This window comes from Xenopus laevis, chromosome 2S (assembly GCF_017654675.1).
Source record: "Xenopus laevis strain J_2021 chromosome 2S, Xenopus_laevis_v10.1, whole genome shotgun sequence".
In the NCBI taxonomy this organism is placed as follows: Eukaryota; Metazoa; Chordata; class Amphibia; order Anura; family Pipidae; genus Xenopus; species Xenopus laevis.
In genome coordinates this window covers 51,545,936-51,573,249 of record NC_054374.1, presented here as the reverse complement: position 1 = coordinate 51,573,249, position 27,314 = coordinate 51,545,936, and the positions used below count along the sequence as shown (strand labels likewise).

The window sequence follows — 27,314 nt, the reverse complement described above, 5'->3', positions numbered from 1 at the left end:
GATCTCCCGTCCCAAGTCCTTCCCCTCTGTGATCTCCCTCCAGCATACTTTCTCTCTATGCTCTTCCATCACGTGTCCTTCCCCTCTGTGCTCTCCCAACAGGTGTCCTTCCCCTCTGTGCTCTCCCGACCCGTGTCCTTCCCCTCTGTGCTCTCCCGTCCCGAGTCCTTCCCCTCTGTGCTCTCCCTCCCGCATCCTTTCTCTCTGTGCTCTCCCGACCCGTGTCCTTCCTTTCTGTGCTCTCCCGACCCATGTCCTTCCCCTCTGTAATCTCCCGTCCCGAGTCCTTCCCCTCTGTGCTCTCCCTCCAGCATACTTTCTCTCTATGCTCTTCCATCAGTGTCCTTCCCCTCTGTGCTCTCCCAACAGGTGTCCTTCCCCTCTGTGCTCTCCCGACCTGTGTCCTTCCCCTTTGTGCTCTCCCGTCCCGAGTCCTCCCCCTCTCTGCTCTCCCTCCCGCATCCTTTCTCTCTGTGCTCTCCCGACCCGTGTCCTTCCTTTCTGTGCTCTCCCGACCCATGTCCTTCCCCTCTGTGATCTCCCGTCCCGAGTCCTTCCCCTCTGTGCTCTCCCTCCTGCATCCTTTCTCTCTGTGCTCTCCCGACCAGTGTCCTTCCCCTCTGTGCTCTCCCGACCCATGTCCTTCCCCTCTGTGCTCTCCCTCCCGCATCCTTTCTCTCTCTGCTCTCCCGACCCATATCCTTCCCCTCTGTGATCTCCCGTCCCGAGTCCTTCCCCTCTGTGCTCTCCCTCCAGCATACTTTCTCTCTATGCTCTTCCATCACGTGTCCTTCCCCTCTGTGCTCTCCCAACAGGTGTCCTTCCCCTCTGTGCTCTCCCGACCCGTGTCCTTCCCCTCTGTGCTCTCCTGTCCCGAGTCCTCCCCCTCTGTGCTCTCCCTCCCGCATCCTTTCTCTCTGTGCTATCCCGACCCGTGTCCTTCCTTTCTGTGCTCTCCCGACCCATGTCCTTCCCCTCTGTGATCTCCCGTCCCGAGTCCTTCCCCTCTGTGCTCTCCCTCCTGCATCCTTTCTCTCTGTGCTCTCCCGACCAGTGTCCTTCCCCTCTGTGCTCTCCCGACCCATGTCCTTCCCCTCTGTGCTCTCCCTCCCGCATCCTTTCTCTCTCTGCTCTCCCGACCCATATCCTTCCCCTCTGTGCTCTCCCCACCCGTGTCCTTCCCCTCTGTGCTTTCCTGTCCCGAGTCCTCCCCCTCTGTGCTCTCCCTCCCGCATCCTTTCTCTCTGTGCTCTCCCGACCCGTGTCCTTCCTTTCTGTGCTCTCCCGACCCATGTCCTTCCCCTCTGTGATCTCCCGTCCCAAGTCCTTCCCCTCTGTGATCTCCCTCCAGCATACTTTCTCTCTATGCTCTTCCATCACGTGTCCTTCCCCTCTGTGCTCTCCCAACAGGTGTCCTTCCCCTCTGTGCTCTCCCGACCCGTGTCCTTCCCCTCTGTGCTCTCCCGTCCCGAGTCCTCCCCCTCTGTGCTCTCCCTCCCGCATCCTTTCTCTCTGTGCTCTCCCGACCCGTGTCCTTCCTTTCTGTGCTCTCCCGACCCATGTCCTTCCCCTCTGTAATCTCCCGTCCCGAGTCCTTCCCCTCTGTGCTCTCCCTCCAGCATACTTTCTCTCTATGCTCTTCCATCAGTGTCCTTTCCCTCTGTGCTCTCCCAACAGGTGTCCTTCCCCTCTGTGCTCTCCCGACCTGTGTCCTTCCCCTTTGTGCTCTCCCGTCCCGAGTCCTCCCCCTCTGTGCTCTCCCTCCCGCATCCTTTCTCTCTGTGCTCTCCCGACCCGTGTCCTTCCCCTCTGTGATCTCCCGTCCCGAGTCCTTCCCCTCTGTGCTCTCCCTCCAGCATACTTTCTCTCTATGCTCTTCCATCACGTGTCCTTCCCCTCTGTGCTCTCCCAACAGGTGTCCTTCCCCTCTGTGCTCTCCCGACCCGTGTCCTTCCCCTCTGTGCTCTCTTGTCCCGAGTCCTCCCCCTCTGTGCTCTCCCTCCCGCATCCTTTCTCTCTGTGCTATCCCGACCCGTGTCCTTCCTTTCTGTGCTCTCCCGACCCATGTCCTTCCCCTCTGTGATCTCCCATCCCGAGTCCTTCCCCTCTGTGCTCTCCCTCCTGCATCCTTTCTCTCTGTGCTCTCCCGACCAGTGTCCTTCCCCTCTGTGCTCTCCCGACCCATGTCCTTCCCCTCTGTGCTCTCCCTCCCGCATCCTTTCTCTCTCTGCTCTCCCGACCCATATCCTTCCCCTCTGTGCTCTCCCCACCCGTGTCCTTCCCCTCTGTGCTTTCCTGTCCCGAGTCCTCCCCCTCTGTGCTCTCCCTCCCGCATCCTTTCTCTCTGTGCTCTCCCGACCCGTGTCCTTCCTTTCTGTGCTCTCCCGACCCATGTCCTTCCCCTCTGTGATCTCCCGTCCCAAGTCCTTCCCCTCTGTGATCTCCCTCCAGCATACTTTCTCTCTATGCTCTTCCATCACGTGTCCTTCCCCTCTGTGCTCTCCCAACAGGTGTCCTTCCCCTCTGTGCTCTCCCGACCCGTGTCCTTCCCCTCTGTGCTCTCCCGTCCCGAGTCCTCCCCCTCTGTGCTCTCCCTCCCGCATCCTTTCTCTCTGTGCTCTCCCGACCCGTGTCCTTCCTTTCTGTGCTCTCCCGACCCATGTCCTTCCCCTCTGTAATCTCCCGTCCCGAGTCCTTCCCCTCTGTGCTCTCCCTCCAGCATACTTTCTCTCTATGCTCTTCCATCAGTGTCCTTCCCCTCTGTGCTCTCCCAACAGGTGTCCTTCCCCTCTGTGCTCTCCCGACCTGTGTCCTTCCCCTTTGTGCTCTCCCGTCCCGAGTCCTCCCCCTCTGTGCTCTCCCTCCCGCATCCTTTCTCTCTGTGCTCTCCCGACCCGTGTCCTTCCTTTCTGTGCTCTCCCGACCCATGTCCTTCCCCTCTGTGATCTCCCGTCCCGAGTCCTTCCCCTCTGTGCTCTCCCTCCTGCATCCTTTCTCTCTGTGCTCTCCCGACCAGTGTCCTTCCCCTCTGTGCTCTCCCTCCCCATGTCCTTCCCCTCTGTGCTCTCCCTCCCGCATCCTTTCTCTCTCTGCTCTCCCGACGCATATCCTTCCCCTCTGTGATCTCCCCACCCGTGTCCTTCCCCTCTGTGCTCTCCCGTCCCAAGTCCTTCCCCTCTGTGCTCTACCTCCCGCATCCTTTTTCTCTGTGCTCTCCCGACCCGTGTCCAGGACTTTGATCGCGGACTACCAGTAGATCCCTGTCATGTTCCTGGTAGACCGTGAGCTCTGTGCAGCCCGCCCTCCTTCCTGTGTCCTTTCCCTCTGCTCTCAGCCCAGCCAGTAACATGACCAGGGGCAGCTGGGAAATTGACAAAATGTCTAGCCCCATGTCAGATTTCAAAATTGAATATAAAAAAATCTGTTTGCTCTTTTGAGAAATGGATTTCAGAGCAGAATCTGCTGGAGCAGCACGATTAACCGATTCATTTTGAAAAAAATGTTTTTTCCCATGACAGTATCCCTTTAAAAATATGTATTTCACATGAGACTGCCTTTATTTTACAAGCCTGGTTTCAACTTTACATATTTGCTACATATTTCCTAAAATGAAAGAAGCAAGAAGACTTTGTGTGAATTAGATTTATATTTTTAATAAATGAAACTTTTTTACAGTCCTTTTAAATGGATTTAATCAGTAAATCTAACCCCCCCCCCACACTGTACAGATCACTAGCAAGAGCAAGGAATCAATCTGGGAATTTATCAAAGGCCTTCTTGATGCATGGTCAGGATGGGTTGTTATGCTCCTTATTGGACTTCTGGCTGGTAAGAATATTCCTCAAATTACCTTCATTTATTAAATAATAATATATAATATATTACAAGTATGGGATCCATTATCTGGAAACCTGTTATCCAGAAAGCTCATTTACAGAAAGGCGGTCTACAATTAATTTTTGTAATAATAAAACAATACCTTGTACTTAATCTAAGCTATAAGCTAAGCTTGACCTAAGATATAATTCATTCTTATTAGAGGCAAAACAATCCTATCGGGTTCATTTAATGCTGGAATTCATTTTATGAAGTTATGGAGATAAAAATTAAGGAAAGATCCATTATCCAGAAACCCCCAGGTCCTGAGCATTCTGGATAATAGGTCCCATACCTGTAGTCATCTAAAACCAGAAAGGCTCTGCTACAAAAAGGTTATGGTTCCATGTAATGTGATATTCTAAGATAATTTTCAAATTGGTTTTAATTTTGTTATTATTTGTGTTTTTTGAGTTATTTAGCTTTTTAAAGTCTGGAGGCTCTGAGAGTGTTTAATGGAGCCAGGGGTGGATTGCATCTGGAGTGGGGGGGGCAGGGGAGTGGGGTTGCGTCTAGGGCAGGGGGCCAGGGATGGGGTGTGGGTGCCCCTGAGGCAGGAACCCCTGGTCGGACATGGACCCCAGTCCGAAGATGTGTGAGCTGAAGATACACAGTTGGGGGAGGGGGTATGGTGAATGTGTTTTGTAAAGGGTGGCCAGAGAGAGGTTGGTGTATTAGGGGCCTTCTTAATTGAAGGCATTAACCTTTAAGTCACGGTTTTTAAAAAACTGACACTCTAAAAACCCCATTAGAAAAGCTAGAACAACAAACTCACATTCCTCAAAAACCCTAAACCCTTCTTGATGTACCAGGGCACCACTGTATAAAAAATGTAAGCAAATTTCTTGAACTACAATGAATACATATTGAATTACTGCAGAAATGGCTTCTGACATATAAGCAATCTTATTTTTTTTAAAAACTTGAGCCAGACATATATTTTACACTGCAGACTGGCATCAACTGAGAAAATATTTGCTTTCTGCTGCTATTAGCAATGCTGCTTATCAGTTGTGACTGTAACATGTTCTGCTGAGCCATAGTTATATATTCCATTCCTCATTAAAAGAAACAAGTAGCATATAGTGAGATGTGTGCAGTAAACAATGGGAACAAAATAAAAAAACTGTAAATATATTTTTATGGAAATGGAAATATTTTTTAAAGGATATGAATAATACGTGTCATAAATGTTTATATTATAAGCTTTGGAGACATGCAGAATGCAAAGTGGTAGTTCGCCTTTAAGTTAAAATTTAGTATAATGCTCTATTCCTAACAACTTTGCAATTTGTCTTCATTATTTTTATAGTTTTTTTAAGATTATTTATCTTCTTTTTTTTGGCCTCTTTCTAGCTTTTAAATAGGAGTCAAAGCAGACAAAAACAATGCTCTCTGAGGCCACAGTTTTATAGTTATTGTTACTTTTTATTATTTATCTCCCAATTCAGTCCTCCACCTATGTATAACCCAGTCGCTCATTTAAATCACCATTTGGTTGCTAGGGTAAAGAAGACCTTAGCAACCAGATAGTGGCTGAAATATCAAACTGGAGAGCTGCTGAACAAAAAGCAAAAACACAAAAGAAAGAATGAAGACCAATTGCAAATGTTCACAGAATATCACGATCTACATCACACTAAAAGGGGAACCACCCCTTTAATGTGCCATTTTCTTCTGGTGTCTCCAAATGATTTATTCTCTACCACATCATATTACATTGCAAGATACAATTTTGCCTGAATTTTTATTCTGCTACAAATAGTAGAAAATAATTACAGAAATATCCAAACATTTTTGTTTGCATTGACTCATATGGGAGATAACACCATTTATCAAATTACTCTCCAAATCATTATCTGACAGAGAGCATACCTGGTGACCTATTCAGTGCAGTTTTTCAGCAACCAATTTGCAAATAACTTTGATACGTGTAGAATAGTGGAGACACATGTCTGACTGCAGGCAAGTGGGGAACAAAACAAAATCCAGCTAATTCTGTGGAGCTGCACATTACCACTTGATGTCACTGTTTTATTAGTTCTAAAATGGAATTCTCAGGCTGCATATATGTATGTTTATACAATGAAGCTAAAAAAACCTTTTAGTTTACAAACAGATGTAAGAAAAAGATCCAAGATTTCTGGGCCCCTGAGAAGCAAGAATTTGTGATTTTGGTAGGGCTAATTTATGGACGTGTAAGTACAAAGTGCTAGATTGGACATAGAATTCAGAAAGGTACTTGCATCATTACATGCTCCTTACCATGTCCCAAAGAGTGCCTGCTCTCAAGTGCAAAAAGGGGTGCAAGGGAACCCTAGAATTAACAACAGCCTGAACCTGCCGACAATGCCACGGTTAGCAGGTTATGTCAATTTGCCAAGTACAGGGCCCCAACTGCTTCCCCCCTCACCCCCTTCATGCATCTTGGTTGGTCACAAGGGGCCACAACCCAAACGGCAGAGTGCATTTTGGGGCATTGGAGGCAACTTAGATCATGCCCACATTTAGATTGAAATTCTTGGGGGAAAAAGCTGCATTGTAGGTAAAAAGATTGGGGGGAGGGGAATCTGGACCAAAAAATTAACTGCATTTATAAATATCAGGCTTTGTAAGTCAAAATGTACGACAAACCTCATGCTTGAAGGGAACTCAGTGAACTTGCTAATCATGATCACCTGTAATATAACCTTTATCTGACACTGTAAACTGGGGTAGGGTGATGCAACCTCAGCACTCCAGGCTCGATGCTTGGCTGAGAATAATATTGTACTTTACATATTAAAAAAAATTGCACCTTTTCTTAGAGTTTTGATTACATTTCTTCAGTAAAAATTGTTTGTGCAATTTCAAAAAGCCTTGATTTTATTACATTGGTTGTGTTTTCAGGTACATTAGCTGGAGTTATAGACTTAGCTGTGGACTGGATGACTGATCTCAAAGAGGGCATTTGTCTTAATGCTTTTTGGTACAGCCATGAGCAGTGTTGCTGGACATCAGATGAAACAACATTTGAGGACAGAGACAAGTGTCCTCAGTGGCAAAAATGGTCTGAGCTGATGATCGATCAGTCTGAGGTATGGGGAAAGCTTTTATTGACACAGGACACATGAATAACTGTTTTCTAATTAAATACTTCTCTTTGCTTCATGAATGGAAATAATTAACTATTCCTAATGCCTAAGGATGCCATTGAGAAGTATCTGGATAATAAGGGCTCTTACACACAGGCGGTTTTTCCTGCGCTCCCGTGCATTACGCTTTCTTCTGTTAAGCCACAGGGGAGCGCAGGATATGACGCACTCAAATATTGTGAAGGGGGCTGTACTCACTCACGCAGGTGAAATGCAATATACTGTGTCCCACCTGCTTTTGGCGCTTACATGCGTCTGTGAGAACAGCCCCTTCACAATAATTGAATGAGTCTACTCCTGTGTTTCCCTGCGGCTGAACAGAAGAAAACGCAACACAGATGAGCGCAGGAAAAAACGCCCGTGTGTAAGAGCCCTTAAGAGTTTTTTGGACAACAAGTACATCTCTTAAAATGACAGACAGGCCCAATGGAGCATAAAGGAGATCTAAACCCTGTAAATGAATATACTGAACTTATTGAGTGAATCTAAAGGTTCAGCATCTCAGTAAAAGTCCTGGTTTCTGAGCTGCCATGTACCGCAGCACAAAACATGTGCAGTGAATCAGCAGAAAAGAAGATAAGGAGCTACTGGGGCATCTTTGGATTCACAGATCTTCCCTGTTAAAGGGCTGTGGTTGTGCCTTGGCATGGCACAGAAGCCCAAAATATAATGTACAACATTTCTGCCCTAATCCTTTAGTTAAGCTTTGGTTCTCCTTTAAATCGGCAGCCTACAGTGAGATTTGTATTGAATAATTATTTACCATCCTACATATAAGTGACAACCTTGCTTTCATACATATATGTGTGCGTGTGTGTGTTATGTCCGTATGCACGCAAAGCAAACAAAAGTGCTGAAAACCAAAAAAATAAATATTTTTCCTGTTAAGGAGGGGCTGTGCAGCAATAGACAGTCTGTAAACGCAACAGCTAGGTTTCTTTCACCTCATTCCTTTGCCATAGAGGTCCTCCATAACTCTATGGAAGCAATGTGCTCAATGTGCTATGAAGGCTGAGGTGTCTCTGCTGTTAATTTTAACTGGTTATTCGACCTGTTGGTCAAATGCAGAATCTATTACATAATCTTGTTGGATGGTTGGTGCAGGCAGCTCATTAGGAAGTACAGTTGCCTGAGCTCTGAGAACACTCTGTTGAATGCTTGTTCCCTGTTCCCGCAACCTGTCTGGAAACCACTAATTCTGAGAAGGGAAGTGGCAATCCTTTCCGCCAGTACAGCTATTGCCTGTAGCACAAACATGTTTAATCCTGAGGCTCCCACCTGTTTTACATCCGCTAGAAACTAATTCACAGCTGGGACCAAATCTGTTTTCTGTGGGGGAGGCAGCTGTACTGTCAGCCACTTCTTTCCTCCAGATCAGTGATGGTCACGCAAGTTGTTATATATATATATATACTAGGGATTCTGTAGCAATGAAACACAGTCTGAGCTTTGGCATCCATGTCCATATCCCCAGGAATCAAGCACATACTGCACTGTCCAGCACTCTTTTTTTTTAGGTAACCCTTTAACCTACAAAATTTGAAGTGTAGCTTGTGACCACTGCATATTTGTATAGTTCAACCAGAGCACAGTACCCCGAAAGTTGTTTCCAATGAACGGCATGTGCGGACAGAGAAGACTATATATATATATATATATATATATATATATATATATATATATATATATATATATATATATATATATATATATATATATATATATATATATATAGAGACACACATGGAGTCTTCTCTGTCCGCACATGCCGTTCACATGCGTAAAGAAGACCAGCAACACAGAGATTTCTTGTGATAATAGATAAGTGTATTAAAATGTGCATGTACAGCCAAAGTGACGTTTCAAGGCCTTGAGAAATCTCTATTTTGCTGGTCTTCTTTAAGTATACTTTGGAATTTTATACCGTGCACCCAAGGCCAATGTAGAAACTGAGTGCTGCCCTAATTAACACTATATACACACACACACACACACACACACACACATATATATATATATATATATATATATATATATATATATATATATATATATATATATTTATAATAGCAGTGAATAAAGCTCAAAATCCTTATAATAGCTTTTATTTTCATACACACAAATGCACTGGGAACATTACACATTCTATTCCAAATCATAACAAAAAATGTATCAAATTTGTTTTATTCCTTTACAGAAAGTGAAGAAAAGAGAATATGAGGCTGTTCCAAAAAAAATAGCAGTGTCTGCATTCTTCTTTACAAACTCAAACACTCACTGTATAAACTGAAAAACAACGAAAAAAAGATTTTGCTTTCTTTTGAATCACTGAACTAATATTTAGTTGTATAACCACTGTTTTTGAGAACTGCTGCACCAACTTCTGGCACCTGTTACATTCCACAGTTCTTCTGCATTTCCTGGTTTTGCCTCAGAAAAAGCATTTTCGATGTCACCCCACCCCAGTTTTCTTTTGGATTAAGGTCCGGGGATTGGGCTGGCCACTCCAATACTTCAATCTTGTTGGTCTGGAACCAAAATGTTGCTCATTTACTGGTGTGTTTGGGGTCGTTGTCTTGTTGAAACACCCATTTCAAGGGCATATCCTCTTTGGCATAAGGCAACATGACCGCCAATATTTTGATGTATTGAAACTGATCCATGATCCGTTGTATGAGATAAATAGGCCCAACACTATAGCACGAGAAACATCCCCATATCATGATGCTTGTGCCACTATCTTTTACTGTCTTCACAGTGTACTGTGGCTTGAATTAAGTGTTTGGGGGTCATCTCACAAACTGTCTGCGGTCCCTAGACCCCCCAAAAGAACTATCTTGCATTAATTAGTCCACAAAATGTTGCACCATTTCTCTAGGCCAGTCATTGTGTTCTTTGGCAACTTCAGCACCCCTGTTTTTCAACCACGGGACTTTGCGGGGGCTTGCCGATAGCTTGGCTTCACACAGGTATCTTCTAATTATAACAGTACTCACAGGTAACAATAGACCTTCTTTGATCTTCCTGGAGCTGATCATTCGCTGAGTCTGCCATTTTGGCGATTCTTCTATCCATTCAAATGGTAGTTTCCGTCTTCTTACACATCTTTCAGGTTTTAGTTGCCATTTTAAAGCATTTGAGATGATTTTAGCAGAGCAGCCTATCATTTTCTGCACTTCTTTATGTTTTCTCCTCTACAATCAACTTTTTAATCAAAGTACACTGTTCTTTTGAAAAATGGCTGGAATGACCCATTTTACTGGGTGTACTATAATACACTATAACCAGCATGCACAACATTTGCTGTCTTCCTTCCTTAAATAAGGGCTGTAATTGACACCTGTTTTTTCACAGAATGAATGACCTCACTAATCGAATGCTACACTGTTATCACAGGTATGGGACCTGTTATCCAGAATGCTCAGGACCTGGGGTTTTCCAGATAACAGATCTTTCATACCTAAAGTCTACTAGAAAATCATGTCAACATTAAGGGGCAGATTCACTAAGGGTCGAATTTCGAAGTTAAAAATACTTCGAAATTCGACCCTCGAATTGAAATCCTTCGACTTCGAATATCGAAGTCGAAGGATTTAGCGCTAATCCTGCGATCGATCGATCAAAGGATTTTTCGTTCGATCGAACGATTAAATCCTTCGAATCGAACGATTCGAACGATTTTAATCCAACGATCGAAGGAAAATCCTTTGATCAAAAAAAGGTTAGCAAACCTATGGGGACCTTCCCCATAGGCTAACATTGACTTCGGTAGGTTTTATCTGCCAAAGTAGGGGGTCGAAGTTTTTTTTAAAGGGAAAGTACTTCGACTATCGAATGGTCGAATAGTCGAACGATTTTTACTTCGATTCGTTCGATTTCGTTCGAATTCGAACGAATTTAACCAATTCGATGGTCGAAGTACCCAAAAAATACTTCAAAATTCGAATTTTTTTCATTCGAATCCTTCACTCGAAGTTAGTGAATCTGCCCCTAAATAAATCCAATAGTCTGGTTTTGCCTCCAATAAAGATTAATTATATCCTAGTTGGGATCAAGTACACACTACTGTTTTATTATTACAGAAAAAAAGGAAATAATTTTTAAAAATGTGGACTGTTTGGATAAAATGGAGTCTATGGGAAATGGGAGATTTCTGGATAACGGTTTTCCAGAAAATGGATCCCATACCTGTATTTGAAACAAGCTATTATTATTTTAAATACTGCTATTATTTTGAAGAAGCCTCAAGCACCTTTTACATAGAGTATGGATGTAAAGATGCTATACCCATATTCCTATGTGTTGTGCTAAGTGCAGGTGGCCATGTGCAACTGGATACATGCTAAAGTGCATAATAACTGTTGAATAGGCTTTCATGTGATGCATTACCCGAGGCAGAATTTTGCTCTGTTTTGCTGTATTTTATCTGTATCACTTAAGATGACAGTTTTGTAACAACACAGAATTGATCACTGATGGCTAAATAAACTCTAGACTATATTCATCCCAGCCCTTTAATCTACTGTTCAGCAACATTGCTGGAATGTATTGCTAAATGACCTAAGGAAAATAATATTTTATTGTTTAGAAATGTTATTTTCATTGCTGCCTGTTTGCCACAGACAACTTCTATAGCATCATCTGCTTGATTACACAATAGGCAGGGGCATGCAGTGATCATGCCTCAAATATGTGCTCATTTTACATTTAGAATGCGTGACTGATGCCTGCAGATAACCCTGACAGCCTTACAGATTCTCTCCCATTATATTAGCCAGCTATTCTGTCACTCTGTAACTCTGGTAGTTATTAGCACAACCTTTTTTACCCGTGAGCCACATTCAAAAATAAAAATTGTTGGGGAGCAACACAAGCATGCAAAAAGTTCTTGGGGTGCCAAATAAGGGCTGTAATTGGCTATTTGGTAGCCTCCTATGTAAACTGGCAGCCTACAGGAGGTTCTGTTTGGCAGTGCATCTGGATTTTATGCAACCAAAACTTGCCTCCAAGCCTGGAATTCAAAAATAATCATTTTCTTTGAGGCCACTGAGAGCAACATCCAAGGGGTTGGTGAGCAACATGTTGCTCGCGAGCTACTGGTTGGGGATCACTGTATTAGCAGATGGAAAAGAAAAAAAGCTGCTCTGTACCGGGCTGAGGCTATTACACACTGATACCCTAAATAAAATGCAAGCAAGCCTTGTTAAGAACATAAATACCTTAAAGTTAAATTATTGAGCTCTATGGCACTCTGGTGCATAAAAACAAACATAATTACATAGCGGGGATTAAGGAATAGCCTGCATGCATTAATAAAACATCATTAGGTTGTTATTATTCGCCATTAGTCTGCTGTGCCTGTTAACTGCCGTTAGAGACCTGAAATTAACACTACATTCAGGGTTATAGTAGTTCCATCAATAGAACAGATCGGGCAGGTGCATTGGCACTAAGTGCAATTATATGGAGATGCAAGGGTGTTGTTAGACACGAGTACCTTTCAATGAGTTGCATCAGTATATTTAATATTTACTGTAAGTATTATCACACTGTCAGCTGCATTAGTAGATGAGCCTTTCTAACATTGCCACAACTAGTGCCACATTCAGCAGCATAATGACTTCGCCACAGCCCCCCCCCCCGGCAAAAATTCTTCGTAGAGGCCCAGCTCTCTGCAACTTACCTGGCCCCCTGCCTTTCTGTCAACCCGGCCTTCCTTTGCATTGAGTGCATGTGCATGTCCAACCCTGAGCAGGCAGCAGGCTCACAAATTTTCTGTAGGTAAAATGGCTATAGAGGAAGCTCGGCCTGTCCACAACTGCGGGGTCTGCTTCCTCTATAGTTACACCACTGGATACATGCAGCTGTACTGGTGCTTTTATGAAAAAGTCTTTCAAGTTGGTCTCCAGGTTAAGCAATCGGTCTTTGATCAGCCCTGTGACAACTCCTTCATAAGTGGTATAGTCCTTTGCATTTTAAGCTGCATGATATATGCTTGCATGATATTTTATCGTGGTTAACATGATCTGTTGAATTGAAAATCTTTTGTGTTTTGGAAAACCTAATAAAAATGTTGAAAACAACTTCTTGCAACCCTGGACTAGTCACTAGTGTCACAGCATGCTTAGTGTGCCTTGCTTGCTGTAAAGTTCTTTGCGTCCCACAAGACAAAAGTGATATGTAAATGATGTCCTTTCCCTTTTTTATCTTCCACAAAACTCAGTTCTGTGGGCTCACAATCATTGTAATGAGCTTTTTTTTTAGTTGTCATTTTATCAGGGCATTTTTTTTTTTATTTCAGCTAGGCAAAATAATAACTGTAAAGAAAGTGAAAAGTATGTATTGCCCTTTCTCATATAACAGTTATTAATATGTTTTTATATTGCGCCAACATATATATTTGCTTTCTGAAATAAAATGGTAAAAATCAGGTGAACTGGGCAAGAGTAAGTCTTTTCTTGAACTTTATATACAGTATGTAGCTAAAATGTACTACCCTAAGCTCTAAGCAGCAGGACCCTTCAGGGTGATGGCATATAGGGAGATTTAGTCACCTGCGATAAAGCTTCACTATTACAATCGACTAATCTCCTTGGTACAAATGTGAATCGACGGTGGGATGGCATGTGCGTTGCTTTGGTTTTCAGAAGTTGCCTCACAGGGGAACTTTAAGCTATTTCGGAAAATTAAGCAATTCACCTGTGATTCACATTCTTGCCGGTGGGAAGGCATTTTGGGGAGATTAGTCACCCGCAGTAGCGAAGATTTATCGATTGGCGATTAGTCTCCACGTGTGCCACCACCATTATATCTCATGTATCAGTCAGGATTTGGATGTAGCCTGTATATTTTAAACCTTATGTTGTACAGCACTGCAGAATATGGTGGCGCTATATGAGCATGGGTCAATAATAAAAATGTTAATACATCTGAAAATAAGTATTTTTCTAAAATTTTTACCCGATGTTCTAATGTGACTATTTTAATTGTTTTAGGGTGCCAGTGCCTATATTTTAAATTATTTCCTATACATTATGTGGGCTTTGTTATTTGCCTTCCTGGCAGTTTCCTTGGTCAGAGTCTTTGCTCCTTACGCATGTGGATCTGGAATACCAGAGGTAGGAATTTGTATTTATAATGCATTTTTATAGCAACTATTATATTGTCTAATATTCTGCTGCTCTGAAATCTCTAGACAAAAAACAACTGTAATTTATAAAGGGCACAGTATACAGTTAAGTTGCACAGGGCCAATGTGTAGATTTATGGACATTAGACTAAAATAACACAGGAAATAAGAGCATGTGTACAGATATAAATTACTTTGAGAAGAAGAAACAAAAACCATCTCCCTCTGGCAACTCATCCTGTCTAGGGATGTAGCGAACGTCGGAAAAAAAGTTCGCGAACATATTCGCGAACTTGCGTCAAAAATGCGAACGGTTCGCGAACGTCGCGAACCCCATAGACTTCAATGGGAAGGCGAATTTGATTTTAAAGTTGTTTAAAGGGTGCAACGACCTGGACAGTGCCATGCCAGAGGGGGATCAAGGGCAAAAATGTTTCTAAAAAATCCATTGTTGACACAGCGCTGCGTTTTGTGCTGTAAAGGGCAGAAATCACACTACATTTCTAAACCTGTGTAATAAAATGCTTTAAAACGTCCAGCGTCTACATGCCAATCAAGTCGTGTAAAAGTTACAGCCTGTTCACACGCAAAGACAAAACGCGGTGCTTACTGCAACGCAAAAAGACGCAAAGAGCTTTAATGAATGATACCGTCAAGTGAGCAAATAATAGTTTTTAATTACTAGTTGCTTGTCACCTCCAGGATGTTCGTCCTGTTGGTGGCAATATTTCTGTAGTGGTGTGTTTAGCAGTCACCGTGCTTGTGCGCACGTGCACGGTCAGGCAGAGGTAATTCAATGTACAGTGAAGCGAACCAAAAAACACTAATTCTGCAGTGTGGGCCCAGTTTTGGTCTACTTTATTGATCACCTGCGGTGACCATAAAAGATGCGATTTTGCCACTGTTGCAGAACCCTGAAAAATTAGGCATGTGTACTGAAAAATTATGTTTTTTTTGTCGCAGCCACTGAACCAGAAGTCCAGAAACAATATGCCATATAAATGCTGAAAATATTAATTTTTTTTTGTGGCAGCCACTGCAGCACAGAGGCCAGAAAAAATATGCCATATAAATGCAAACAATATTAATTTTTTTTTGGTCCAGCCACTGCAGCACAGAGGCCAGGAAAAATATGCCATATAAATGCTAACAATATAAAAAATTTTTGTCGCAGACACTGAAGCACAGAGGCCAGAAAAAATATGCCATATAAATGCTGAAAATATTCAATTTTTTTGGTCGCAGCCACTGAAGCACAGAGGCCAGAAAAAATATGCCATATAAATGCTTAAAATATTCTGTTTTTTTTTGGTCGCAGCCACTGCAGCACAGAGGCCAGAAAAAATATGCCATATAAATGCTGAAAATATTCTGTTTTTTTTAGTCGCAGCCACTGAAGCACAGAGGCCAGAAAAAATATGCCATATAAATGCTGAAAATATTCATTTTTTTGTCACAGCCACTGAAGCACAGAGGCCAGAAAAAATATGCCATATAAATGCTGAAAATATTCATTTATTTTTGTCGCAGCCACTGAAGCACAGAGGCCAGAAAAAATATGCCATATAAATGCTGAAAATATTCAATTTTTTTGGTCGCAGCCACTGAAGCACAGAGGCCAGGAAAAATATGCCATATAAATGCTGAAAATATTCTGTTTTTTTTAGTCGCAGCCACTGAAGCACAGAGGCCAGAAAAAATATGCCATATAAATGCCGAAAATATTCAATTTTTTTGGTCGCAGCCACTGAAGCACAGAGGCCAGGAAAAATATGCCATATAAATGCTGAAAATATTCTGTTTTTTTTAGTCGCAGCCACTGAAGCACAGAGGCCAGAAAAAATATGCCATATAAATGCTGAAAATATTCAATTTTTTTGGTCGCAGCCACTGAAGCACAGAGGCCAGGAAAAATATGCCATATAAATGCTGAAAATATTCTGTTTTTTTTGGTCGCAGCCACTGAAGCACAGAGGCCAGAAAAAATATGCCATATAAATGCTGAAAATATTCATTTTTTTGTCACAGCCACTGAAGCACAGAGGCCAGAAAAAATATGCCATATAAATGCTGAAAATATTCATTTATTTTTGTCGCAGCCACTGAAGCACAGAGGCCAGAAAAAATATGCCATATAAATGCTGAAAATATTCAATTTTTTTGGTCGCAGCCACTGAAGCACAGAGGCCAGGAAAAATATGCCATATAAATGCTGAAAATATTCTGTTTTTTTTAGTCGCAGCCACTGAAGCACAGAGGCCAGAAAAAATATGCCATATAAATGCTGAAAATATTCAATTTTTTTGGTCGCAGCCACTGAAGCACAGAGGCCAGGAAAAATATGCCATATAAATGCTGAAAATATTCTGTTTTTTTTTAGTCGCAGCCACTGAAGCACAGAGGCCAGAAAAAATATGCCATATAAATGCTGAAAATATTCAATTTTTTTGGTCGCAGCCACTGAAGCACAGAGGCCAGGAAAAATATGCCATATAAATGCTGAAAATATTCTGTTTTTTTTGGTCGCAGCCACTGAAGCACAGAGGCCAGAAAAAATATGCCATATAAATGCTGAAAATATTCTGTTTTTTTTGGTCGCAGCCACTGAAGCACAGAGGCCAGAAAAACTCAGGATTTACCTGGATTCAAATTAAACCAGTAGGGTTTGCACCCTAGTTTGTAACGGTGGTGGAGGGAGGAGGACGCTAAAGGACAGCTGTATGTGGAGTCATGAGGCGTGCAGAGAAGGACAGCTGCATGGGGAGTCAGAATCAGAAACTCAGAACAAGTCTTCCGGTGTGCAGTAACCCTCCGAGATCCACCCCTCATTCATTTTAATAAAGGTCAGGTAATCCACACTTTTGTGACCTAGGCGAGTTCTCTTCTCAGTTACAATCCCTCCTGCTGCACTGAAGGTCCTTTCTGAGAGGACACTTGAGGCGGGGCAAGACAAGAGGTTCATGGCAAATTGTGACAGCTCTGGCCACAGATCAAGCCTGCGCACCCAGTAGTCCAGGGGTTCATCGCTCCTCAGAGTGTCGATATCTGCAGTTAATGCCAGGTAGTCCGCTACCTGCCGGTCGAGGCGTTCTTTGAGGGTGGATCCCGAAGGGTTCTGCCGCTGCCTTGGGCTGAAAAACATTTGCATGTCTGACGTTACAGAGTGGCCAAAGTGCTTTGTCCTTGCAGGTGCGCTCGTGGCAGGATTACTGGCACCTCTGCCCCTGGAATGTTGATGAGTTCCTGAAGTGACATCACCCTTAAAAGCATTGTACAACATGTTTTGCAGGCTGGTTTGTAAATGCAGCATCCTTTCAGACTTGTGGTATGTTGGTAACATTTCTGCCACTTTATGCTTGTACCAAGGGTCTAGTAGAGTCGCGACCCAGTACAGGTCCTTCTCCTTAAGCCTCTTGATACGGGGGTCCTTCAACAGGCATGACAGCATGAAAGACCCCATTCTCACAAGGTTGGATGCAGAGGTATCCATCTCCGCTTCCTCGTTATCAAGGACTACATCATCCACGGTCTCCTCCCCCCAGCCACGTACAAGACCAGGGGTCCCCAAAAGGTCACCACCAGCCCCCTGGGAAGCCTGCTCCTGTTGGTCCTCCTCCTCCACAAAGCCACCTTCCTCCTCTGACTCCACTTCTGACACCTCTCCCTGCGTTGCAGCAGGTGCCTGGGTTCGTTCTGGTGATTCCGATCAGAAATCGTGCGCTTCCTGCTCCTCGTCATGCTGGTCTACAGCCTCATCTGTCACTCGTCGCACGGCACGCTCCAGGAAGAAAGCAAAGGGTATTAGGTCGCTGATGGTGCCTTCGGTGCGACTGACCATATTTGTAACCTCTTCAAAAGGGCGCATGAGCCTGCAGGCATCGCGCATAAGCACCCAGTAACGGGGGAAAAAAATCCCCAGCTCTGCAGATCCAGTCCTACCACCCAGTTCAAACAGGTATTCGTTGACGGCTCTTTGTTGTTGCAGCAGACGTTCCAACATGAGGAGCGTTGAATTCCAGCGAGTCTGGCTGTCGCAAATCAAACGCCTGACTGGCATGTTGTACCGCTGCTGAATGTCAGCAAGGCGTGCCATGGCTGTATAGGAACGTCTGAAATGGGCCGACACCTTCCTGGACTGCCTGAGAACGTCCTGGAATCCTGGGTACTTTGAGACAAAACGTTGTACTATTAAATTCAGAACATGTGCCATGCAGGGCACATGTGTTAAATTGCCCAGTCTCAGTGCTGCCAACAGATTGCTTCCATTGTCACACACCACTTTTCCGATCTTCAGTTGGTGTGACTGCAGAGATGACAGGAGTACAGATCCGGTATGGTTTTTGCTTTCCAGGCACGTCATCCCCAAGACAGCATGACAACGGCGTACCTGGCACGTCGAATAGCCTAGGGGGAGCTGGGGGTGCACAGGTGTGGAGGAGGAGGAGGACCCAGCAGCAGAGGACGAAGAAGAGGAAGAAGACGAGGTAGAGAGCGAAGGAGGAGTAGAGGTGGTGGCAGAACCGCGTGCAATCCGTGGCGGTGACACCAACTCCACTGTCGTTGTTGAGCCACACATTTCCTGCTTCCCAGCCATGACCAAGTTCACCCAGTGGGCAGTGTAGGTGACATACCTGCCCTGACCATGCTTGGAGGACCATGCGTCAGTAGTCATATGGACCTTTGGCCCAACACTAAGTGACAGAGATGCGGTGACTTGGCTCTGCACATGGTGGTACAGGTGTGGTATTCCCTTTTTTGAAAAAAAATTGCGGCTGGGTACCTTCCACTGCGGTGTCCCAATTGCTACAAATTTGCGGAAGGCCTCAGAGTCCACCAGCTGGTATGGTAAAAGCTGGCGGGCTAAGAGTGCAGACAAGCCAGCTGTCAGACGCCGGGCAAGGGGGTGACTCGCAGACATTGGCTTCTTACGCTCAAACATGGCCCTCACAGAAACTTGGCTGGGGGCAGATGACTGGGAATGGGAACTGGTGGTCAAGGTGGAAGGCGGAGTGGAGGGTGGTTCAGACGGGTCAAGGACAGCAGAGGTAGAGCAGTAAGATGCTGGACCAGAAGGAGGGTGGCTTTTAGTTTGCCTGTTGCCTTTGAGGTGTTGCTCCCAAAGTGCTTTGTGCTTGCCGTTCATGTGCCTTCGCATAGAAGTTGTACCTATGTGGCTGTTGGGCTTCCCAAGACTCAGTTTCTGACTGCACTCATTGCAAATTACAACGCTTTTGTCAGAGGCACACACATTAAAAAAATCCCACACTGCTGACCTTTTTGAGGCTGGCAATCTGGGGGTAAAAGTAGAAGTCGGCGGCGTTGGCGGCAATGGCGGGTGCGTTGGCCGGCTGACCACAGGTGCCGATACATGTTGTTGCCCTACTGTTCCCTGCGAGCTGTCCTCCCTGCTTCTTCTAAGTCTTATTCTCCTCCTGCCTCTCTGACTCTCCGTCTCTCCATCTGAACTATCCTCCTCTTGCTCTCTTCTACTGGGCACCCACAAAACATCAATCTCCTCATCATCATTCTCCTCAGATGCATCAATTTCTTCTAACAGCTCACAGAAGGAAGCAGCAGCGGGGACCTCCTCGTCATCACTCATTATGTCCATCTCTGTTGTGTTCTCTGCCAGAATTAAATCTGGTGTAACGTCCTCATCTCCTTCATCTTCTTCTGCCAATAATGGTTGCGCATCACTCAGTTCAAGAAACTCATGTGAAAATAACTCCTCTGACTCCAGTGAAGAAGGGGCGCCGGTGGTGGAGGAAGTGTTACGTGGGGTGCCCATAGCAGTGGAGGATGAGGATGTTGTGGTAAAGTTAGAAACGGTAGAGGATGGGGTGTGCTGTGTAAGCCAGTCAACTACCTCTTCAGCATTTTGGGAGTTCAGGGTCATTGCCTTTTTAAAACTGGGCAATTTCCTAGGGCCACCGGATAGCATAGCAGCACGGCCCCTAGTGCCTCTGCGTGGCGGCCTGCCTTTGCCTGGCATTATTTTTAAAACAAAAACAACAACAACTCAGGTGGTGTTTCTGGAGACGGTATTATTATTGATATTTAGACAGAATGTGAACAAGCTCACAGAGCTAGATGGGAGTTGTTTGAAAATGAAGAAGAAGAAGAACACACTGGGCAAACAAGGCCTACAAGGTCAACGTATACACTACTACAGCAGTGGATACGGAATATATTATTGCTGCCTGAAAAACGTCACTCGGGTGGTGTTTCTAGAGACGGTATTATTATTGATATTTAGACAGAATGTGAACAAGCTCACACAGCTAGATGGGAGTTGTTTGAAAATGAAGAAGAAGAAGAACACACTGGGCAAACAAGGCCTACAAGGTCAACGTATACACTACTACAGCAGTGGATACGGAATATATTATTGCTGCCTGAAAAACGTCACTCGGGTGGTGTTTCTAGAGACGGTATTATTATTGATATTTAGACAGAATGTGAACAAGCTCACACAGCTAGATGGGAGTTGTTTGAAAATGAAGAAGAAGAAGAACACACTGGGCAAACAAGGCCTACAAGGTCAACGTATACACTACTACAGCAGTGGATACGGAATATATTATTGCTGCCTGAAAAACGTCACTCGGGTGGTGTTTCTAGAGACGGTATTATTATTGATATTTAGACAGAATGTGAACAAGCTCACACAGCTAGATGGGAGTTGTTTGAAAATGAAGAAGAAGAAGAACACACTGGGCAAACAAGGCCTACAAGGTCAACGTATACACTACTACAGCAGTGGATACGGAATATATTATTGCTGCCTGAAAAACGTCACTCGGGTGGTGTTTCTGGAGACGGTATTATTATTGATATTTAGACAGAATGTGAACAAGCTCACACAGCTAGATGGCAGTGGTTTGAAAATGAAGAACACACTGGGCAAATAATGCCTACAAGGTCAACGTATACACTACAGCAGTGGTGGATACGGAATATATTATTGCTGCTTGAAAAACGTCACTCAGGTGGTGTTTCTGGAGACGGTATTATTATTGATATTTAGACAGAATGTGAACAAGCTCACACAGCTAGATGGCAGTGGTTTGAAAATGAAGAACACACTGGGCAAATAATGCCTACAAGGTCAACGTATACACTACAGCAGTGGTGGATACGGAATATATTATTGCTGCTTGAAAAACGTCACTCAGGTGGTGTTTCTGGAGACGGTATTATTATTGATATTTAGACAGAATGTGAACAAGCTCACACAGCTAAGTGGCAGTGGTTTGAAAATGAAGAACACACTGGGCAAATAATGCCTACAAGGTCAACGTATACACTACAGCAGTGGTGGATACGGAATATATTATTGCTGCTTGAAAAACGTCACTCAGGTGGTGTTTCTGGAGACGGTATTATTATTGATATTTAGACAGAATGTGAACAAGCTCACACAGCTAAGTGGCAGTGGTTTGAAAATGAAGAACACACTGGGCAAATAATGCCTACAAGGTCAACGTATACACTACAGCAGTGGTGGATACGGAATATATTATTGCTGCTTGAAAAACGTCACTCAGGTGGTGTTTCTGGAGACGGTATTATTATTGATATTTAGACAGAATGTGAACAAGCTCACACAGCTAAGTGGCAGTGGTTTGAAAATGAAGAACACACTGGGCAAATAATGCCTACAAGGTCAACGTATACACTACAGCAGTGGTGGATACGGAATATATTATTGCTGCTTGAAAAACGTCACTCAGGTGGTGTTTCTGGAGACGGTATTATTATTGATATTTAGACAGAATGTGAACAAGCTCACACAGCTAAGTGGCAGTGGTTTGAAAATGAAGAACACACTGGGCAAATAATGCCTACAAGGTCAACGTATACACTACAGCAGTGGTGGATACGGAATATATTATTGCTGCTTGAAAAACGTCACTCAGGTGGTGTTTCTGGAGACGGTATTATTATTGATATTTAGACAGAATGTGAACAAGCTCACACAGCTAGATGGCAGTGGTTTGAAAATGAAGAATACACTGGGCAAATAATGCCTACAAGGTCAACATATACACTACAGCAGTGGTGGATACGGAATATATTATTGCTGCTTGAAAAACGTCACTCAGGTGGTGTTTCTGGAGACGGTATTATTATTGATATTTAGACAGAATGTGAAAAAGCTCACACAGCTAAGTGGCAGTGGTTTGAAAATGAAGAACACACTGGGCAAATAATGCCTACAAGGTCAACGTATACACTACAGCAGTGGTGGATACGGAATATATTATTGCTGCTTGAAAAACGTCACTCAGGTGGTGTTTCTGGAGACGGTATTATTATTGATATTTAGACAGAATGTGAACAAGCTCACACAGCTAAGTGGCAGTGGTTTGAAAATGAAGAACACACTGGGCAAATAATGCCTACAAGGTCAACGTATACACTACAGCAGTGGTGGATACGGAATATATTATTGCTGCTTGAAAAACGTCACTCAGGTGGTGTTTCTGGAGACGGTATTATTATTGATATTTAGACAGAATGTGAACAAGCTCACACAGCTAAGTGGCAGTGGTTTGAAAATGAAGAATACACTGGGCAAATAATGCCTACAAGGTCAACATATACACTACAGCAGTGGTGGATACGGAATATATTATTGCTGCTTGAAAAACGTCACTCAGGTGGTGTTTCTGGAGACGGTATTATTATTGATATTTAGACAGAATGTGAAAAAGCTCACACAGCTAAGTGGCAGTGGTTTGAAAATGAAGAACACACTGGGCAAATAATGCCTACAAGGTCAACGTATACACTACAGCAGTGGTGGATACGGAATATATTATTGCTGCTTGAAAAACGTCACTCAGGTGGTGTTTCTGGAGACGGTATTATTATTGATATTTAGACAGAATGTGAACAAGCTCACACAGCTAAGTGGCAAGGGTTTGAAAATGAAGAACACACTGGGCAAATAATGCCTACAAGGTCAACGTATACACTACAGCAGTGGTGGATACGGAATATATTATTGCTGCTTGAAAAACGTCACTCAGGTGGTGTTTCTGGAGACGGTATTATTATTGATATTTAGACAGAATGTGAAAAAGCTCACACAGCTAAGTGGCAGTGGTTTGAAAATGAAGAACACACTGGGCAAATAATGCCTACAAGGTCAACGTATACACTACAGCAGTGGTGGATACGGAATATATTATTGCTGCTTGAAAAACGTCACTCAGGTGGTGTTTCTGGAGACGGTATTATTATTGATATTTAGACAGAATGTGAACAAGCTCACACAGCTAGATGGCCACTGGGCAAATAATGCCTGCAAGTGCACTACTATTGGTGCACTACTATGAAGAACAGCAAACAGCACTGGACACCTTAAAGAACAGTAAGATAAGTAAAATAAAAAAAAAATTATATGTATATTAAAAAAAAAAATATTCTCGGGTTGGTGCTGCTGAACTACTAGGAGCAGCACAGTAGCACACCAGTCCCACTCCCCAACACTGCTAGACTAATAGCACTTGGCTGTTAAAGTAGCAAAGTAAAACAACAAAAAAGAAAATAAAAGCAGTCCTTACAAGGACTATTGGGTTATTACAGCAGTCAGCAGATGAGATCAGAAGAGATCAGTGCCCACAGCAGGCAGCTACATACAGAGCACTGCAGTAGAAGGTAGATTACTAGCCAGCAAAGCTACCCTAAAATGTCCCTCAAATCCCTGCAGACTTCTGTCCCTCCAATACAGAGCAGTATCAAGTAGATTACTAGCCAGCAAACTTACTATCAACTGTCCCTCAAATCAGTGAAATCACTAGCAGCTCTCTCCCTACACTAGCTCTTCCAAGCACACACAGGCAGAATGAAAAAATGCTGCAGGGCTTCAGTTTATATATGGAAGGGGAGTGGTCCAGGGGGTGTGGGGGTGGTCCAGGAGGGAGAGCTTCCTGATTGGCTGCCATGTATCTGCTGGTCTGGGATGAGAGGTCAAAAAAAAGCGCCAGGTAAGGCGAACCCAAAATGGCGAACGTCGCGCGACGTTCGCGAACTTGCGGCGGACGCGAACAGCCGATGTTCGCGCGAACAAGTTCGCCGGCGAACAGTCCGCGACATCCCTAATCCTGTCACACTAGTCACAGTGAATAAAAATACCACATTTGTAATGCCCTACTTAGGGCCTGCTTTTTTGTCATAATAAGTTATTTCAGGTTTGAAAAGAGAAATACTCCTGACAACTACTACGGACAGTGTGAAAAAAATATTTTAGGCATTGATTTCACATTTAGTCTACAGACCATGGGAAAGTGTTGGTGTTTCTTTTACAATCAAATAATTTACCAAATATAAAAAATACTGATTTGACCCATTTCTGTAATTTTTTAACAATCTATCAGCAATGTTCTTTGATCAGTCTACTGTAGGTCAGATAATGACAGGAGATCTTTGGTTTGTTGCACTGTATCACGTTTTCCCAGTGTAGGTAAATTTGGTAATATAGGTGATCATTTCATATAAGGGATGAATAATTGCCTTCCTCTGTTTCAAAACTCTGCCATGGAATTTGAGAACTGTAACTAAAATTCTTCTTAAAAGTGTGGCACAGTATAAATAAATTAAGGTGGAAAAAAAGCAGTTCAAGAAGTAGACAGAAAGCGTAGTCAGGCAGGTTGGTACAGGCAGAGTTCAAGCAGGGTCAAACAGGTAGTGGGTGGTTCAGGCGAAGTTCAAGCAAGGTCAATCAGGCCGGGGTTGGTACAGGCAGCGTTCAGAGAATAGTCAGACAGGCAAGGGTCAATACCGGTAGAATTCAAAATTGTCAGGCAGGAAAGGGTCAGGAGTAGCTGAGTTTAGAATAGTCAGGCTGGCAAGGGTTAGGATTGGCAGAGTTCAGAATAGTCAGGCAGGCAAGGATCAAAACTGGAGTCAAAACAGACAGGAATTACACCCAGATACTAAACAAGTTAGACCTAAACAAAGGGCAATGAGGATGGATTCAAAGCCCTTTAAATATTCAAAATTTGCACTAAAAGCGATGACATCATGACAGTAAAACCTGTCATAGAGAAGCCGACAAGTGAGGGAAGAGGATCACCAGGATTGGTGTCCCCACCGAAGGCGTGGCAGGCGTCCCAGCTGGCCCACTAGACCACCAGGGTAAGTTGCAGGGGCTCAGGCAACTGGAGGACGTGGATCGCGGGGTCTGCTGTATCTAGGGTTGACACCTTTTTTGGAAAAAAATACCAACCTTTCTGTATATTTTGATTTTTTCATTATTAATAACATTGGGTCAAGCACTATTTTTACCTGCCAGGCCTGTAAAATACTGGCCAGGTGGCAACCCTAGCTATATCATAGTCCCCATCTCAACCTCTCATTTACCTTAATATTACCTAAAAACAGTGGCATGGTGCAGGCCTAAGAGGTGAAGTCAAGTGGCTTCAGAGGGGGGTGCCAGGGTAGAAAGGCTGTTCTTGCTCTGCCCTCTCAGTAGATTTTTTTGGGTACCAAGTTACGCCACTTACTTTATTTATTATAATACACAAGTTTAAATGAGTCATGTGACAGAAATTGCATCACTAAGCACTGAGTGTAACTGCTGGCATTACTAAACATATAAGTTCATTTAAAAGCATATAAGTTACAGGATATTCATGACTTTTGTTTATTATATATAACCAATCATGGTATTCTCAAAGAGGGGTGCTCGAAGAGAGAGCACAGATAGTGCTGAACATTTATCTATTTTGATAAGGTGCTATAACGGGATTTTTTGATACTCACCGTTAAATCCATTTCTCTGTAGTCGACAAGGGGGACACAGGGACTCTAGCGGTTAAGCTCCACCCTCTAGGAGGCAGGACACTTAGAACTGATTTGCAGGGGGCGTGTCCGGTACTCCGTTTTAACCCCACACTGCCATAATCCCTCAGTTTGTACCAAATAGACTGTTGGAAAAAAGGATTATGAAAACTAAACAACTTGCAAAAAGGTAAAACAGGAAAACTTTTCCATTGGACCAAATGGTCAACTTTCGCTCAGGGTAGGGAAGCCCTGTGTCCCCCTTGTCGACTAAAGAGAAATGGATTTAACGGTGAGTATCAAAAAATCCCGTTTTCTCTGTCGTCTAAGGGGGACACAGGGACTCTAGGGGACTTAACAAAGCAGTCCCAGAACAGCAGGGCAGGAGCGAAATAGAATCTGACACATCACTGCACCACAGTGTGCAGTACTTTTCGGCCAAAGGCAGCCTCAGCTGAGGAAAACGTGTCGAGACTGTAAAATTTTGTGAATGTATGCACTGAAGACCAGGTGGCCGCTCTGCAAAGCTGATCCAAGGAAGCAGAGTTACGCCATGCCCTGGATGGTCCGAGGGATCTAGTAGAATGCACTCGAACGTTCTCTGGAGGGGTTCTGCCTTTGGAGAGGTAGGCCTGATGAATTGTCTCTCTGATCCACCGTGCGATCGTAGTCTTGGAGGCAGCCATGCCCTTTCGTGGTCCGGAAGGCACCACAAACAGAGTTTGCGACCGTCTAAAGGATTTGGATCGTCCAGATACCAGCGGAGCGCTCTGACAACGTCCAATGTGTGCAGATGCCGTTCCTTCTCATTCTTGGGATCCGGACAAAGGGATGGGACCACTATCTCCTGGTTGATGTGGAAGGAGGATACGACCTTAGGAAGGAAGGATGGTACGGTGCGCAGTACTGCTTTGTCCTTGTGGAAGACCAAAAGGGAAGGATCACAAGATAAGGCACCAAGTTCCGACACCAAGTTCCGAAATTGCCAACAGGAATACCACCTTCCAAGTAAGCCATTTTTCAGACACCGCCCCTAATAGTTCAAAGGGGGGGTCTAACAGAGACTCTAGGACCAGGTTGAGATCCCACCCTGGAAGCGGAGGTCGGAAGGGGGGGAGGATGCGTGCTACTCCCTGGAGGAAGGTACGGATGGAATTGTCCAGTGCCAATCGTGATTGTAACAAGACGGATAGAGCTGATACTTGCACGTTCAAGGAACTCAGCTTCAGACCCAACTGAAGTCCCCTCTGGAGAAAGGACAGTATCCGTGGGACGTTGAGTTAGAGAAACGGTAGATCTGCGTCATTGCACCAACTCCAGTAACTCCGCCAGACCCTATGGTAAGCTCTGGATGAGGTGGGTTTACGTGACTGGAGCATCGTAGA

At 44.0% G+C, this 27,314-nt stretch overlaps 1 protein-coding gene and 1 long non-coding RNA gene across 6 annotated transcripts in view; both read left to right on the top strand.

Annotated features, from left to right (window-relative positions):
• LOC108709431 (H(+)/Cl(-) exchange transporter 4) overlaps nucleotides 1-27,314 on the top strand; it is a 68,949-nt gene that overhangs the window by 9,249 nt on the left and 32,386 nt on the right. For 4 of the 5 annotated variants that reach the window (XM_041583772.1, XM_041583771.1, XM_018249238.2 and 1 more), the window contains 3 exons: nucleotides 3,729-3,828; nucleotides 6,766-6,953; nucleotides 14,006-14,128. In XM_041583772.1, coding sequence (XP_041439706.1) covers nucleotides 3,729-3,828; nucleotides 6,766-6,953; nucleotides 14,006-14,128 — 411 coding nt within the window. The remainder of the gene's footprint in view (nucleotides 1-3,728; nucleotides 3,829-6,765; nucleotides 6,954-14,005; nucleotides 14,129-27,314) is intronic. The other variant, XM_041583774.1, reaches the window with a different exon arrangement.
• On the top strand, nucleotides 12,076-13,093 carry LOC121400523. The gene is made up of 2 exons (XR_005965790.1): nucleotides 12,076-12,791; nucleotides 12,853-13,093. It is a non-coding gene; the product is annotated as an uncharacterized LOC121400523 (long non-coding RNA).